The following is a 14567-nucleotide window of genomic DNA, read 5'->3' as shown; positions in this document are numbered from 1 at the left end:
GGACTGACAATGTTACTTTCCCTGAAATAATGTTAAGAAACTTGTCATAGGAAGACGGCATAAAAGGATAGGCTTCATAAGCAAATACGAAAAAAATCTTCGTTCCCTATTTATGAATTAATTTTTCAAAAAATAAGTCCTTATAAACCCTAAACTATAGCTGGATTAAAAAAGTTACCTCATCCATCGTCTAGCAAAGTGGCTGCGTCTATATGTTTGCGGTCTGCCGGTGATGTTCCCCACCAGCGAACTTTAGCTGCGGCTTGAGCTGCAATTAATTGTATTGTTCTTGATAGAAGTTTCCCTTTTGTTTCCCCAACGAGTCAGCAACAGGGTACCCGTTTCTTTTACTATATAAAGGATACGTTTTTTTTTGTTCCTCCCGAACTGGATTTTCACTCTGACCCCAAGCCAGACAACAACCAAAACACACGGAACAATCGGATCGTGGTAAACCGCAAATTGAAATCTATTTTTATTTATTTCCGTTTTATTCTCTCCGGTGGAAGGTTAAGTTTGACCTGCATTTTAAGAAAATATAAAAAAAAAAAGTGGTTGGCAATCCCCAGATAATATGTTTGTTGATGATTTCCCCTGGCTTCATGGATTCGCATTGATTCGATTAAAAACAATTCTGGTGGGCATTTGGCAAAATGCCTTTATAATTAAAAACAACGAAACTGTGATTTCGTTTCCATTAATAAGCTAGTCATTTTCAGACTATATGATATATATGATATATCCACTTAGCTGTTAATACTGACCATATAATTATATGGTCGCAAATGTCTTCTTCACTGCGTTTCAAACTTGTGACTTAAATCAATATACGCTCTGCAAGGGTATAGAGAAGAGCAACAAACACAAAAGCGGGTCACTGCTGAAAATCAAGGCCGAAACTTGCTAGTTATCGAAATGTAGGGCGACAGGGCGGTCTGTTTGGTCTGGCCGAGCGTTGGAGGTTAGTTAGGCTTACCCCAGCCGAATGCTCAGAGAAAGGGACGGAGATGTGCATCTGGTTTATAGGCTCGTTCGCAATTTGCAACGTTCAACAGAGTTAATATCGTAAGCTTATAAGTAGCCTTTGCGCAGCTAGTAAATCACTTAAAATCAAAAAAATCGTATCAAAAATTTAAGAAAGTACATCCAATTAGGACAATGATTAATTGTTGCAGAAATGGAGCTGTGCATGATTTCTATAATTATACCCGTTACTTGTATGTAAAAGAGTAACTAACTACTAAACAGGTATTCTTAATTTGAAGCAATAGATGAGTCGATCTGCCCAGGTCCGTCTGTCAGTATAAGCGCTGTGTTCTAGAAAGTTTAGATAAGAAATATACAGTTTAGAGACGCCAATAAAAATATGGACACGTCCAATTAACGTTTACAAACAGCAGAAAGCTATCATGTCCATTATTATAAATATATACTGATTTTTGTTCTACTTTACCATTTCTCTGGAAAATTTTTTCTACCACTGGCTTAGTAAGTATATCTGAAAGCCAAGGAAATCCTAGTATAGCGTTTTCTTTTGTTTTTTGATGCCCCTGGTCTTTATTTTGCTTTTGGGCTCTGCATTTTGTGAGGAGGCTGAGTAGGACGAAGCAGTGGAACATGTATCTGTGGTAGTAGACCATGGCCAGTCAGAGCACCGAACAACCGAGCGCTTAGAGGCAAGCGAAACTAGAGCTCGGCGGGGCTCATGCACCCAGCTGGCCTTCGATGTGTCTGAGGTGGCGGGGGCGGGGCAAGGTCCCTAACAAGGACCTGACACCATTTGTAATTTATCGTTAACCCAGATACCGAATGCAGCAAAGGCGGCTTCTCAAGGTGTGACAGGTACAGTTTACGGGTCCCTGAAGGTTATTGCATAATTAGAATGGGAGTCAAATGAAATGGGATAATAAGGGATGGATGGCAAAACAATGACTACTGTAGGTGGCCCTATTGCAAAGTTATTGTGGGAATTATGGTACTGGTTTTTCACTGCTAAGTCCGCTTATAAACTTAAACTTATATTACTTAACCTGGGTATATTCCAAAGTAACTAAACTAAACCTGATACTGCACTGATGTTGTATACGTATTCAATATTTTATTGGTCACGCGTGACTGAATTCAGTCTATGATTCCCATGTTCGTAAGCTCCGTTACGTCACGTATCAGGACTGTAATAAAAACGTAAAATTAGTTGCAACGTAGGTATGGACTTGGGTTTGAATAAAATCATCATGCAAAAGGGGTAGCTAGTTATATACATACGATTTTTCCCAAGATATCAACAATGTGTCGCTCCTTTCTTCCGATTCCCAGTTGTCATTTTGCTCGTAAAATGCACATGTGTCTAGCATTGGTAATCCAGGGGGGTAGATGTCCGTGGGTCGAGGGAAAAGTAAATATCCAAATGCTACCTCTTAAAACTTATGTTGGCATTTCCATTTTACTTGAATCTCTATTGTGCATTTATTTTAAATATTTTCCACTCGATTTCAATGTTAGTGTATAAATATTTTAAATATTGTAGGACCCAGTGCTCAAATTTAGTGCACTGTTTTTACACCTTTTCTCCGTGAAAGGGTAATGGAAGAAGCTAAATGCGTACGAGGTTTGCACTTTCAGTATCTCAACACTACTTCCCACATTTTGCCGAACAACGAAAATATATTTGATTTGAATTAAATAAGTTACGTGCGCACATGGCAGCTGACATTTTCAATCCGGCTGTATCTTCAGAAGCAAACCTCCTACTTACACAACAACACTTTTACACACTTTCTCGCGAATGCAGTTGCCCCATGGAAAGTTGGTTGTGTGGTTGAAGAGTTGGGGACTGTGGGGTTGCTGTGACCCAAATGCATTTAAAAATCGATCGATTTTTCCTTGCTGCATTCTATATCACTCTCGCCTTACACTCTCTCCGTCGCTGCTTCGCTCTAGCCGAAAAAGGAAACGTAAATAGAGCATAGTAAAACTATACTTTTTTTACTATATATTTATTTTAGTATGTGTGGGCTTTTACTACAATAGAAATTCTTCGACGGTTGCTCTGCTTTCTCTTTTTTACCTTACATTCCTAGTGCGTGTGTAGTTGACGTTTTTTCTTATTTTTGAGTGGGAATGGTAGGAATGAGTTTCGGCCATATAAGAATATATAGTCAATCTGACTATATCCGTCCGAGCTTAGTAACAAATATCTGATAGTCGAGGAAATGTAACCATGGATTCAGTAAAATTCAGTGGAAAAGTATGCCGACATGGATGTTAGGATTTTTTATACAGATTAACTTAATTTATTCAGTATCATTTAAGTTAAGATATTAGCAAGGATCTTTACAGATCCTAATTTTTGTACAAATCAACGTCTTGACAATCAAAAGTTTTTCAATATTCCCATGATTGGGCTCACAAAGTCGCAAAGAAATTTCTTCTGCACTTCTCTGTTGGCCACCAAAGTAAAAACTTTCTGAGGAATTTCTGTAGTTGTTGTAGAAGCATCGCTGACGTTGGACAAACTCATACTCATTACTATGCCGCATGAGTGACATTTCATCGCAGTTAACATGACACATTTCAAAGTAAAACAAGATAGAACGCTATAGTCGAGTTCCCCGACTATCTGATACCCGTTACTCAGGTAGTGAAAGTGCGAAGGAGAGTCTTCAACACTGACAGTTTTGGCGGTTTGTGGGCGTTAGGGTGGGCGTGGCAAAAAGGCAAAAAGACGGACAGACGGACGGACAGACGGGCATGGCCAAATCGACTCGGCTATTGATCCTGATCAAGAATATATATACTTTATATGGTCGGAAACGCTTCTTTCTGCCTGTTACATACTTTTCAACGAATCTAGTATACCCTTTTACTCTACGAGTAACGGGTGTAATAAAAGCAACATATACGGACATACTCGCCAAAATACAACATAAACATTTCTTTTAAAGTCTGTACCTCAGCAAAGAAATTTTGTTATTGATATTCAATACATCGTAATAGATGATTGTTGGCTAGCGGACTTATATACATATCTCAAATTAAACACGAGAGCGTTCATTTGTGAACGGCCTTGGTCTATTGGCTACTGGCACAGGCAACCGTATTCTTTAATGATAAAGCAACAAACTGGCTTATTGCCCACCTCTAGCTAACTACTTTCGACCTGGGGGACGCAACCTCCCAGCACATCATATTGAATTACAACGCATTTCTTCACTTTCGCATCGCTAGCTTCTAAGCAGCTTATAATTGTTTTTGTTATCAGTGTTCCAACGTCTTTGTTTTTTGTTTGCCCCTTTGTATGAACATTGAATTTTCTTCGGGGTCTGCTCAGCCCACTTTTCCACCTCATTCCTTCGCATCCATCCCTTGTACGTGTCAAAATGCATCGCTAGGCCCGTCTAATGGCAAAGATTGTCAACCTTTGTTAAGCTGTTGTGTTTAAATATTACAAATACGACATGTAGTCGTTCCACATGATGACGGGTTCCCCGGGGAGGGTGTGGGGGTGGTCTTAGCACAACTTATCCTCATCACACCCTCATACAAACCTTTTATTATGTACCTTATTAAATTATGTTCTGTAAATGGTGGGTGATTTAAAAATAAAACAAGAGAGAACGCTATAGTCGAGTTCCCCGACTATCTGATACCCGTTACTCAGCTAGTAGAAGTGCGAAGGAGAGTCTTCCACACTGACAGTTTTTGGCGGTTTGTGGGCGTTAGAGTGGGCGTGTCAAAAAGTTTTCTTGCAAGTCGATAGAAATTTACAAGACTGATACAAAAATGAAAAAATATCAAAACATTTTTCCAAAGTGTGGGCGTGGCAGCTTTGGGCGTTATGTGGGCGTTAGAGTGGGCGTGGCAAAAAGTTTTTTAACAAATCGATAGAAATTTACAAGACCAATACAGAAATGAAAAAATATTTAAACATTTTTCAAAAGTTTGGGCGTGGCAGTTTTTTGCTGTTGGTGGGCGTTAGAGTGGGCGTGGCAGGAGTCTGGATGCTTAATCTCAACTTTCTAGCTTTTGTAGTTCCTGAGATCTCGACGTTCATACGGACAGACAGACGGACGGACAGACGGACATGGCCAAATCGACTCGGCTATTGATCCTGATCCAGAATATATATACTTTATATGCCTTCTGCCTGTTACATACTTTTCAACGAATCTAGTATACCCTTTTACTCTACGAGTAACGGGTATAAAAATAAGGGAAATCCAGCTCCGCTAAAAAGCACGAAGTAATAAAGTGGCCATTTTAAATTAAAAGTTAAATAGGAGAGAGAGTCGAGTGTCTCGACTATAAAATACTTGCTATTTATCAATCAATTGTTCATAAGTATGGACGTGGCAACGTTCTAAAACACACATTCACACATTTTAAAAAGTTAAGCAAAAAATATACAGGTAATGGGGGTAAGCACACTACAACAACCTGGAAAAGATCGCAAATTGCAGCTGCCGTACGCAGCAATACTCTAGTCAGCCCTTATTGTCACAAATCTGACTTTTATTTGCCACCTGCTGTGAAACAAAAATTTAAATTGAATCGAAATGAAAAAGTTTAATTGGAACCCATTCCAAAAAAAAAATTAAAACTAGTTGAGGGTTGCGGGTCGATTATCTCTGAGTCTGAATGCTGGCAGCAGATGCTTTCTAAATAATAGTTGCAGTGAAAAATGGCGATAGAGTGGGCAAAGAAAAGCGCAGAAGGAAAAATGCTGCACAAAAGATGTTGTTTGCTGCAGTTAAATTAAATGAAAAAGTTTACAACTTTTTTAATGAAACCATTTTATGCAGTAGAGGCATAAACAAGAAAACAGCCCCTATTTTGTTGCAACAATAGCACAAAAAAGATGCAAGACAAAAGAAAACAAAAGTCTGAGCAGAAGAAAAACTTGATACAACTTTCACGGACTGAAAGAAATCCGGAAAAAAAAAGAATAAAATGTCCCAAAAAAATCAAAGGATGTTTGTGCCGGGAAGGGGGCGACCTATGCTTGCATTAAACTTTGTAAATGAAAGTGTGCCTGTTATTTGATATAAAATGGACGGCGCAGTCTTAAAGCGTTTAACGTGACGTATGCGTAATCTGACATAAAGCGAATCAAAAAGCATTTAACTTTGATATGGGCGAGGAAGCCTAGAGGCTAGTAATGGTCTGCCTTCTCGACATCGTTCTTGGCCAGCATAACAAGAATCGGGCAGTCGTGACATGTGACATTCTAATCCAACTGTCTTTTTTAGGGGCTCGCGAGCAATTGGTTGCGACAATTACTCCAAAAATAAAACAGAAACGTATGGTTAACCAACAGAACACAAACCGACTTTAAACCGCGCTGTATCTCTATATCGTAATCTATTCCATTTCCATGCAATGTATACATTGTTCGCAGCCTTTTTGTCTGTCATTGCACACAATGCCAACTTTGAAGCCAAAATTTGCATACAAATTATGTAGATCTATTATGCCATTCAATGCACCAGTTGATGCTATTGCTTTAAATGCAGCCATAAAAATATGACGCCATTAAAAAAGCAACTTGTGTCGTTGGGAAAGTCATCAAATACGCACCCTGGCTTTACTCTCTTACAGGTTATTATCGGTTATAAACTTCTTAACTACTGATGGAACGATAAAACGACCCTGCCGCTAGATGCACTTCATGCCAAATTAATTTGCATTCTGTAGTTGGGCATAGCATTTCTATGATTAATGCGAACGCGGAGGAGCAGCCGAGTGGTGTGTCTTGAAGCGTAATCCACCGAACTAAGCCACATGAAATCACTGGTTCAATAAAAGCGTAACATAGCGGAGAGGAGGTTGTAGAAGGAAACCAAAGGGGCGCTAACAGCGCAACAGCTTTCATGGTGGAGAACAAAAAAGGTATACGAAAAGGGCGAGTAACGAGAGAAACGGAAATGCGTGCAATAAGAAAAAAATGGCGAGCTGGAGGAAAAAAATATGTCGTGCGCAGCAAACTGAGTTTTCACCGCGAGGAGGAGAGCTTAGGTTTACGTGTTGGTTGACCACATCATACATGTACAACAATTTATATTCGATCTATATATCAAAATTATTTCATTCAAGTATTTCATAACTATGTAATTTAATACCCCTGCACCGCTAATAATACCATTTACCACTGACACCCGATACAATGGCTGATGTCGAGGAAGGAGAAGCCTCTAGAGACATTGAGGACGTGCAAAATGAAGGACAGGAAGACGCTGAAGATCTTGAGGGAGGGCGAAGACGACGAACAGGGCGTTGATGTGGAAGACGAGTTCGAGGTGGAAAGGAAGGATCCCTTTGAGCTCCTTAATGAGAGCGATGAGGACGATGAAGAGCAGCAGGCAATGTACAAGGAATATTTGGAGGTGGTCAGCGCTATTGATACTCAGAACGCTATTATAAAAGAGCTCAAGGCAAAATCAACTCGATTGATGTTCAAGAAGTGCAAGACTTATGAAGACAAGCAGGAATTCAAACGACTTAGGGTCTGCCAGGAGCAGGAGGAGATCCATTTGAAGGTCTTAGTCAATAGAGCCATGTACCTCCAAAATTTCGGTTCACCTAGGCGTTACAGGGATGTAGAAATGGAAGCTACAGAGGACGAGCAGAGATTCTTCTTCACTGAATTGCAGTCAACCTTCTCAGGCTCTTGTCCCATATATTCGACTGACGAATATGAGTCAGATTCTGAATCCGATGATGCACTATGTTGTACCTAGTCCAAAGCTGGGTTTTTTTTTAGGTATATTGACGGGACGAGGTAACGAATAATTAAGTACTGAATTATGAAAGTACTAAAACTAAATGTTTTAATTTTTGAATTTTACCCACACCACTCGGCATCACTGAACCCCCTTTTCTACGACACTTTGTACTCGAAAATGGAAAGTACAAAAGAGCTCAGGGGTTAAAAAAAATGGCAGGGAGCGTGGCAATACCCCACTAATTCACTGCTCATTATCCGCACATCTTCGGCTGTCAGCTCATTAGGCATTTCATTCAATTGGAGAATTCAATAAAGTACAACTAATAAAATAAAATAAGTGAAACAACTGACTTAAATGTTAATTAAAATGGCAAAGATGAAAGTTTTTAAAATACATCCAGCGCAGAGAGTTACTATACTCACGTTTGTTTTTCTTTTTTGCAGTTCTCTTTTCTTTTTCGCATCATAACAAAAAAAAGGAAAAACTGAAAAAAAGTATCGCCTATTTTGAATTCCTGTTCGAGTGTATTTTTACCTGTGCGCTTGTATATCTACGAGGTTGCCGTATAAAATACGGTGTTAGTGGTTTACCATTACGTGAACAAAGGGAAAAGGGCAAAATGCAGACAGAAGAGCAAGGAAAACTCGGAAAGACTGCAGGGAGTCAGTATATGTACATACACATTAAAAATATGCTAGAACACGTCAATGCAAAAAGGAAAGTTAAATTTCATTGCAATAAAATGCAGTCCCGACAACTTCTGACTTCAATTTAATCGCAGTATACTTTTTCCTTAAGTGACAATACCCGTTAACCGTGAAGTAAAAGAGTATACTGCATTCTTTGATAAGTAATAGTAGTATACTCTGCAAATTTGTTTCAATTTGATGGGATAGTACTGGGAACGTTGAGTAGGAAATGCCAAATGGCGGGCGAAGTGAGGTGCAATGGCAATGAGCGCAAAAACAAGACGAATGTGCCCCCAGACAGAATGAGGGGATCAAAGCAAAACAGCCAAAAACAAATAACCAAAAGAACCACTGAAAGTCGCCAGTAGAGCAGAATGAAACGAAATGAAATGAACTGAATTGAACCAAAAACTTCTCTCGTTGGCTTCTTTGTCCCTTCTTCAATTTTTATGCCACAACTCTCGATTCTCGCCCTCTGCTCTGACTCTCCGCTAAGTGCCAACGCCCAATGTGGCGCTTAATGCAATATTATGGAGAACAGTTTTCGCGAAAATGTAGTAAAGTTAGACGTATTCTTCATAATTAATAGTATTTACATTTCATTTATTTTATTTATGTATTGTTATTTGAAAGTAAAGTAATATATTTATCATTTTTGTTAAAAGATAATTCACTTGTATTTTCTATATCTTTATCATATTTATAGTTAAAGGTAGAAAATTAAAAAAAATTTTAGAAAGAGAATGTTGTTGACGCCCGAATTTGCCAACACAGTGAGGAAGCAGAAGCAGCGGCTTCGACTGCGTCGCGACGTCACCTTGCGTCCATTCACCCCGTTCATCATTGTTTATGAGTGTGTTTGGTGCCCAGACACAAAAACAAACACACATAAACGTATAGAGCAAATTTCCTTTAACTGCGCTTCGATTCCATTCCATTTTCCATTTGGTTCTGTTCTGTTTTTTGGATCTCTGCCTTGGGTCTTCTGCTGCTGTCTCTTCCGCCTTCCACCCCTTCTCCAATTCCTCATCCTTTCTGCATTCTTCTGCTTGTTGTTTTTGCACTGTCTGCGGCTTGGGTATTTTTTATGCGCCTCTGCGCCATCCTACGTTCCCAGTCTCCCCGTTTCTGTCCCACAACCTTGGTCTATCTCTTTCCGCGGTCCGCCAAAACATGTGAGAAAAAATACGCTAGGAAGATACAGAATCTCGGACTCGAAACTACCAGAGTCGTAATTATTAATGTTTTTCTTAGATACATATGGGTAACGTTGGCAAGCAAGTGAAACGGGAAGACTACAAGAAGAAGAAGGAATATTCAAAGGGCGATGCACCACCAGAAGAAGCTCCAGTGGAAGGGCGCGCAGAAGAAGGTGAAATATTGCGTCTCGTGTTGATGGTTTTATATATAACAGATGCTACCACTTTATTGCGATCAGAATGCAGAACATCTTGACCACGTCCACAAACCGGTAACACTTTAAAAAGATTTATTTTTTTTTTATTTATGTATCGCATAATCCAGGCATTTGTTTCGCCTTTTACCCGCTGCATGTAAACTTGAACTTTTATGAAACCTTTAAATCCATAAGTGGCACTCCCGATTTCACTAGAAATTAAAATTACGTATCGTTCTATTTTAGAGTGGGTATGTTTCGGTTCCAAAAAAAGTTTTCTAAATTAATTTCGCATAAAGAGTGCCGTGCCGAACAATGCCAGTAACACCACACAGGCGCCATAAAATTTAACGTGCGATAACGGGCGGCGTTGAGAGGAATTTCGGAAAATGTCGCAATCATAGTCGCAGGGCCAGCAACGTCTGAGGGTCAAAGTACAGACCCACGTATATTTTTGTTGAGTGGATGGGTCGGATGGAACCGAAGAGCAATAATTTCGTGGCTGTCGTCTGGCAGAAAAGCTTTGCTCCCACACAAATCCCTTGGAATAGAAGCTGAATACAGTTGTCGTCTGTAATGTCTAGGTCTGCGCACCGAATAAGTGAAACATCCATCGATATTCGGTCCGGTTGCCAACAGCTGCATACGCCGCCTTACCTCAAGGATATCAAACAGATTCTTATTTATTCAAAGTTAAATTCAGTATTGATATTTCACAGTTTGAGCAATTTGGCCAATTTGAAAGTTTCAACTCGTAGAATTTAGGTTTTCGTATTATAAATCGAAAAAAATTTGTTTCGGTAATCGCTCTGTCTTTGTTTTTCCAGTCTGTCACTGGTCTTTGTTTGTTTTGTTTGCTCCTGTTTGGCGGGAATATACTGCTTCCACTGCTTTTGGGACCTTAAGGGATTTTTAAAGCGCGTTACACTTACAGTAAGAGGGTATATGCGGTTCGTTGATAGTGGTCTGATAGACGAGAAACTCGACTGAAGTGTTGGGTGGAAATCAAGGGCGCGAAGTGGTTCGGATCGGAGAAGCATGTTGGTCCGCTGTGATTTTTGGCAATCGTGCGCTAAACGTCGCCAAATTTTGAAGTGTAATTGCGTGAATTGTTAGACGTCGTCTGCAACTGTTTCTTCTGGCTCTGTTCTTTGGTTTCTGGCTTCCTTGGGTGGTGGATTTGAGCGTTGCACTCTTGTCAAAGCCTGGTTTAGCATGCAAATTAAAATATAATAAGACCTTAGAGGAGAGTAAGCTGCATTAAGATGGCTTTTCATTCGGTTTCGAGGAGTCATAAAGAAAATTGTTTAACGGATGGGTTATTTTAGTGATCAACCATGAGATACCACCGAATATTTAAAAACAGACTTTAGTCAAGTTCTCCATTAGAAATATATACTTAGTTTAGAGGGAAACCCTTCTTTCTACCTTTCAAAGAATCAAAGTAGACAATTATCCACCAAGTGCACCGGGACTAATTAAGAGAAACTGAATATTATTTACAAAGGATAAGATAAAATAAGATATACATATAAGATAATAATACTTACTAGACTATTAAGTCTATTAATGCTAAGAGTTAGTTGCAGTTATATGCTCTCTTTCAGCAGCAGTTTATCCTCTCGTTGACCAAAGAGGACATTGAACTGTCCCTGCATTTGGCATCCCTGCCACCACACATATAAATAATATCGAAAACGGGAAAACAAATAAACAAACCCAAACCAGAGGCAGTGGGCAATGCTTTTAACTCCACCGCTTGCGCGAATGATGATTACGGTGGGGCAGGTGCAAAATAACACATCGAAGGCAGGTGCAAAATTGTAGTAAAGTATTCGGCCAACGGGAAGGAGAGACACTAACTGGTCTTACAACAAACAGCGGATTTAATCAACAACCACATGAGTCAGGTATTAGCTGTGTTCTCATGGATCGGATTGTAGGGGTTAAGGGAGACTCATTTACGATCCCAGTGGAGTGAGGTGCTTTATGGGGCTCAGTCTTGTCACTAAATATATAGTAACGTTACGTATCCAGCTGCATGTAGATGTAGAGAGACAGTTTAAATGCCTTTTGAATTTTGAAAAGTATAAATCTTTCAAAAAATTGTACTGAGAAATAATTACGGAGTTTGTTTTATTTGTCATGTTTTGCATGAAAAATATATGTACATTAAGAATTGTATATTACCCTAAAAATAATATTTATGGTAAGGAACATTCCCACCCTTTTGATAACACTCTTACTAACCCAATACCCAGTTAAAGTAACCCCGCAAATACTTGAATCGTTCACTTTCGTTTGACAATGCTTTTGTCCATGTTTTGGGAGTCCCCCTTCTGTCTGTCTGCAGCATCCAGCTAGCTCTTCTCCCAAAGTTTTCTAAGCTCGAGACAGACTGCTGCTAGAGTGGTATGAGTGGTACAAAGTTTACGATTTGTGTTGTTTTGTCTGCTGTTTCTGCTTTCCCTGCTTCTGCCGCTTTGCCCTCGTCAAATTTGCAATGTCAATGACGTCTGCTGCTTCCACCTCTTCTGCTACCCTGTGCCGCAGTCGTAAAAAATCAACCCTCGGCCAAATAAATCGCACATGAAAATAAAAGCGAAAATCTTGGCTGGGAAGGGGCGTGGTTCTCAAAGTGGACCTGGGCTCTAAGCCCCGATGGTCTGATTGTGAGTCTGAGCTGTCGTAGATCATTGTCCTTGGACGGGTTCATTCACATTCAAATGGAGCGAGAACATGGAAATGAACGGATTCGGTGCGGGGGCAGAATGGAACGGATGGAAGGGCATGGCAACACAAAAATTCCCATAGTATAACCTTTATGCGGTAAATGCTTATGACATCCAAATTGTATCTGGCGTAAGAAACGCTTAATTGTTATACAGTGATGTAATTAATTAAATATCATGTTAAAAATCAGATAAACTATATTTAAATGATATTTAACATTCCTCATTTTGTGCAGTGTACACAATTTGCTGATGATTTTTGTTTGTCGATTTTAATATTGAAACGGCGGAACAGAAGAACAACAATGAGGGAGCGAGTTGCCTCAACGCAACCTCATCCTCGGCCCGCATCTGTCTGGGCCCGGATTTCGAACTCCTGCCCTCCAATGCGGCGAGGCCTCTGGTCTGATGGTGCGTCACTAGTGGTGGGGTCAAGCCAGTTTTATTGCCAAGAACCACCAGAGGTGTTTGTGTAACCGACCTAGGACTTACCATGTCGTATTGTCTGCTGCTGTCGGAATGGTTCGGTTGAGTTCGGATCGCTTTGGTTTATTTTGCTTTTTGCTCCCACATTGCAAGGCATTTGGCGGGAAAACTCCTCTGTGCTGAGAGCTTCGCTTGCTAAACAGAACGGACAAGAACCAAGTGGGTGCTGCAGTTTGGCCAGGGACACAGTAAAAAGGATGCTCAGCCTAGTGCGATAGGAACCGCACCAGTGGCAAGAGTGCAAAAAAGATGTATAACGGCCACGGACAGGGCTACAGAAACAGTCCAACAGACGGAACAGAATGCGGATAACCAAGTGCCAAAAGAAGAAGTTAGATAAACTCCCGGCTAGAAAACTGAAGCCTCTGAGAATAAGAGGAGCTGCCAATCTCTCTATGGGCCTATGATGTGGTTGAAATACTAACACTTCACTTAAAACATGAGTAGCGATATAACAATTATTAAATATTGAATGCACAATTAGGTTTTTTTTGGCTTATTTATTTCGAACGGTTTGAGCTGCAAATTATGTTATGTGAGCGAGGTAGTGGCGTATACGATTGTAAACTATTGCAACTATCACTCAGTGCAAGAAGGCGGAAAGGACTGCCCTCTGGGTCTTTTCAGCTCGCCAACTCTTCAGTTATGTTCATTGGTGTCTGGCCAGCCAGCCATTCAACCAAAGAACCGTAAGGTGGGAATAAAACGGGAATCGGACCGGTAGCCACTGCAACCCTGATTCGTGCTTTTTGAGCTAGTGGTTGCCTGCTTTTCCATTCTCAGGTCGTAAACTGATATTGGGGTCGTCGACTGCTAATTTGTGAAGAGCAAACAAAACACAAAATGCGTGCAGCAAAATGACGTGGAGATGAGTAGAAGCGGGTTAAGGGGGGCTTTGGGGTGGAAGAAGCCACATGTGCTCTACACTTCATCGTTGCTGGATGGTGATGAACTCGCAGTTGTGTGCCTTATAATGTTTCATTTTTGGCGCGAATGCAGCGTTTTTATTTCGTAAAACGAAAGTTATTTTATGATCTTTACAAATATTTTGGAATTTTTATTTTATTTGTTTTCGATTTCGATTGATTTTCCAAAAATCTTTAACTTTTTGTTGCCAAACAAATGTTAATAACTTATTGGTTAAGCTACCTCCGCCCGCCGAGCAATTAAAATGGGAGCTGGGGCCAAGACAAGTAATATGAATTGAATGAAGTGCACGACTGCCTGCTTACGCACCAAGAGGTCCAAGGAGTTTTAGACAAAACTCTTGAGAGGATAGAGCACACGCACACTGACAGAAGGCGAGGTATAGTCTGAGTTTTTTTGTTTAGGTCTTTGACTGGGTTGCCACCACATCATACCACTTCATAGCCTTCCCCTCTGCACTCCATTCGATTCTGATGTTGTTTGCGGTGGTTGCTGCTTCAGGCAGTTTTGTTTTTTTTTTTACGTTTCTTTTTTACATTTTGTTGTTCCTGCGTCTCACCGCCAGACGATACCAACAAGCTGGCAGGAGTGACGCACCAAATACAAATGGGGG

General features: G+C 40.2%; 1 protein-coding gene across 1 annotated transcript; it reads left to right on the top strand.

Annotated features, from left to right (window-relative positions):
• Positions 1-7038: 7038 nt before the first annotated feature.
• LOC120449330 lies at positions 7039-8073 on the top strand. The gene is given in 3 exon segments (XM_039631730.2): positions 7039-7248; positions 7250-7777; positions 7907-8073. Coding segments are annotated over 2 exon segments (573 nt in total). The 5' UTR covers positions 7039-7162; the 3' UTR covers positions 7737-7777; positions 7907-8073.
• Positions 8074-14567: the final 6494 nt, after the last annotated feature.

This window comes from Drosophila santomea, chromosome 3L (genome assembly GCF_016746245.2).
Source record: "Drosophila santomea strain STO CAGO 1482 chromosome 3L, Prin_Dsan_1.1, whole genome shotgun sequence".
NCBI classification, from domain to species: Eukaryota; Metazoa; Arthropoda; class Insecta; order Diptera; family Drosophilidae; genus Drosophila; species Drosophila santomea.
This window is presented reverse-complemented; position numbering and strand designations above follow the sequence as displayed.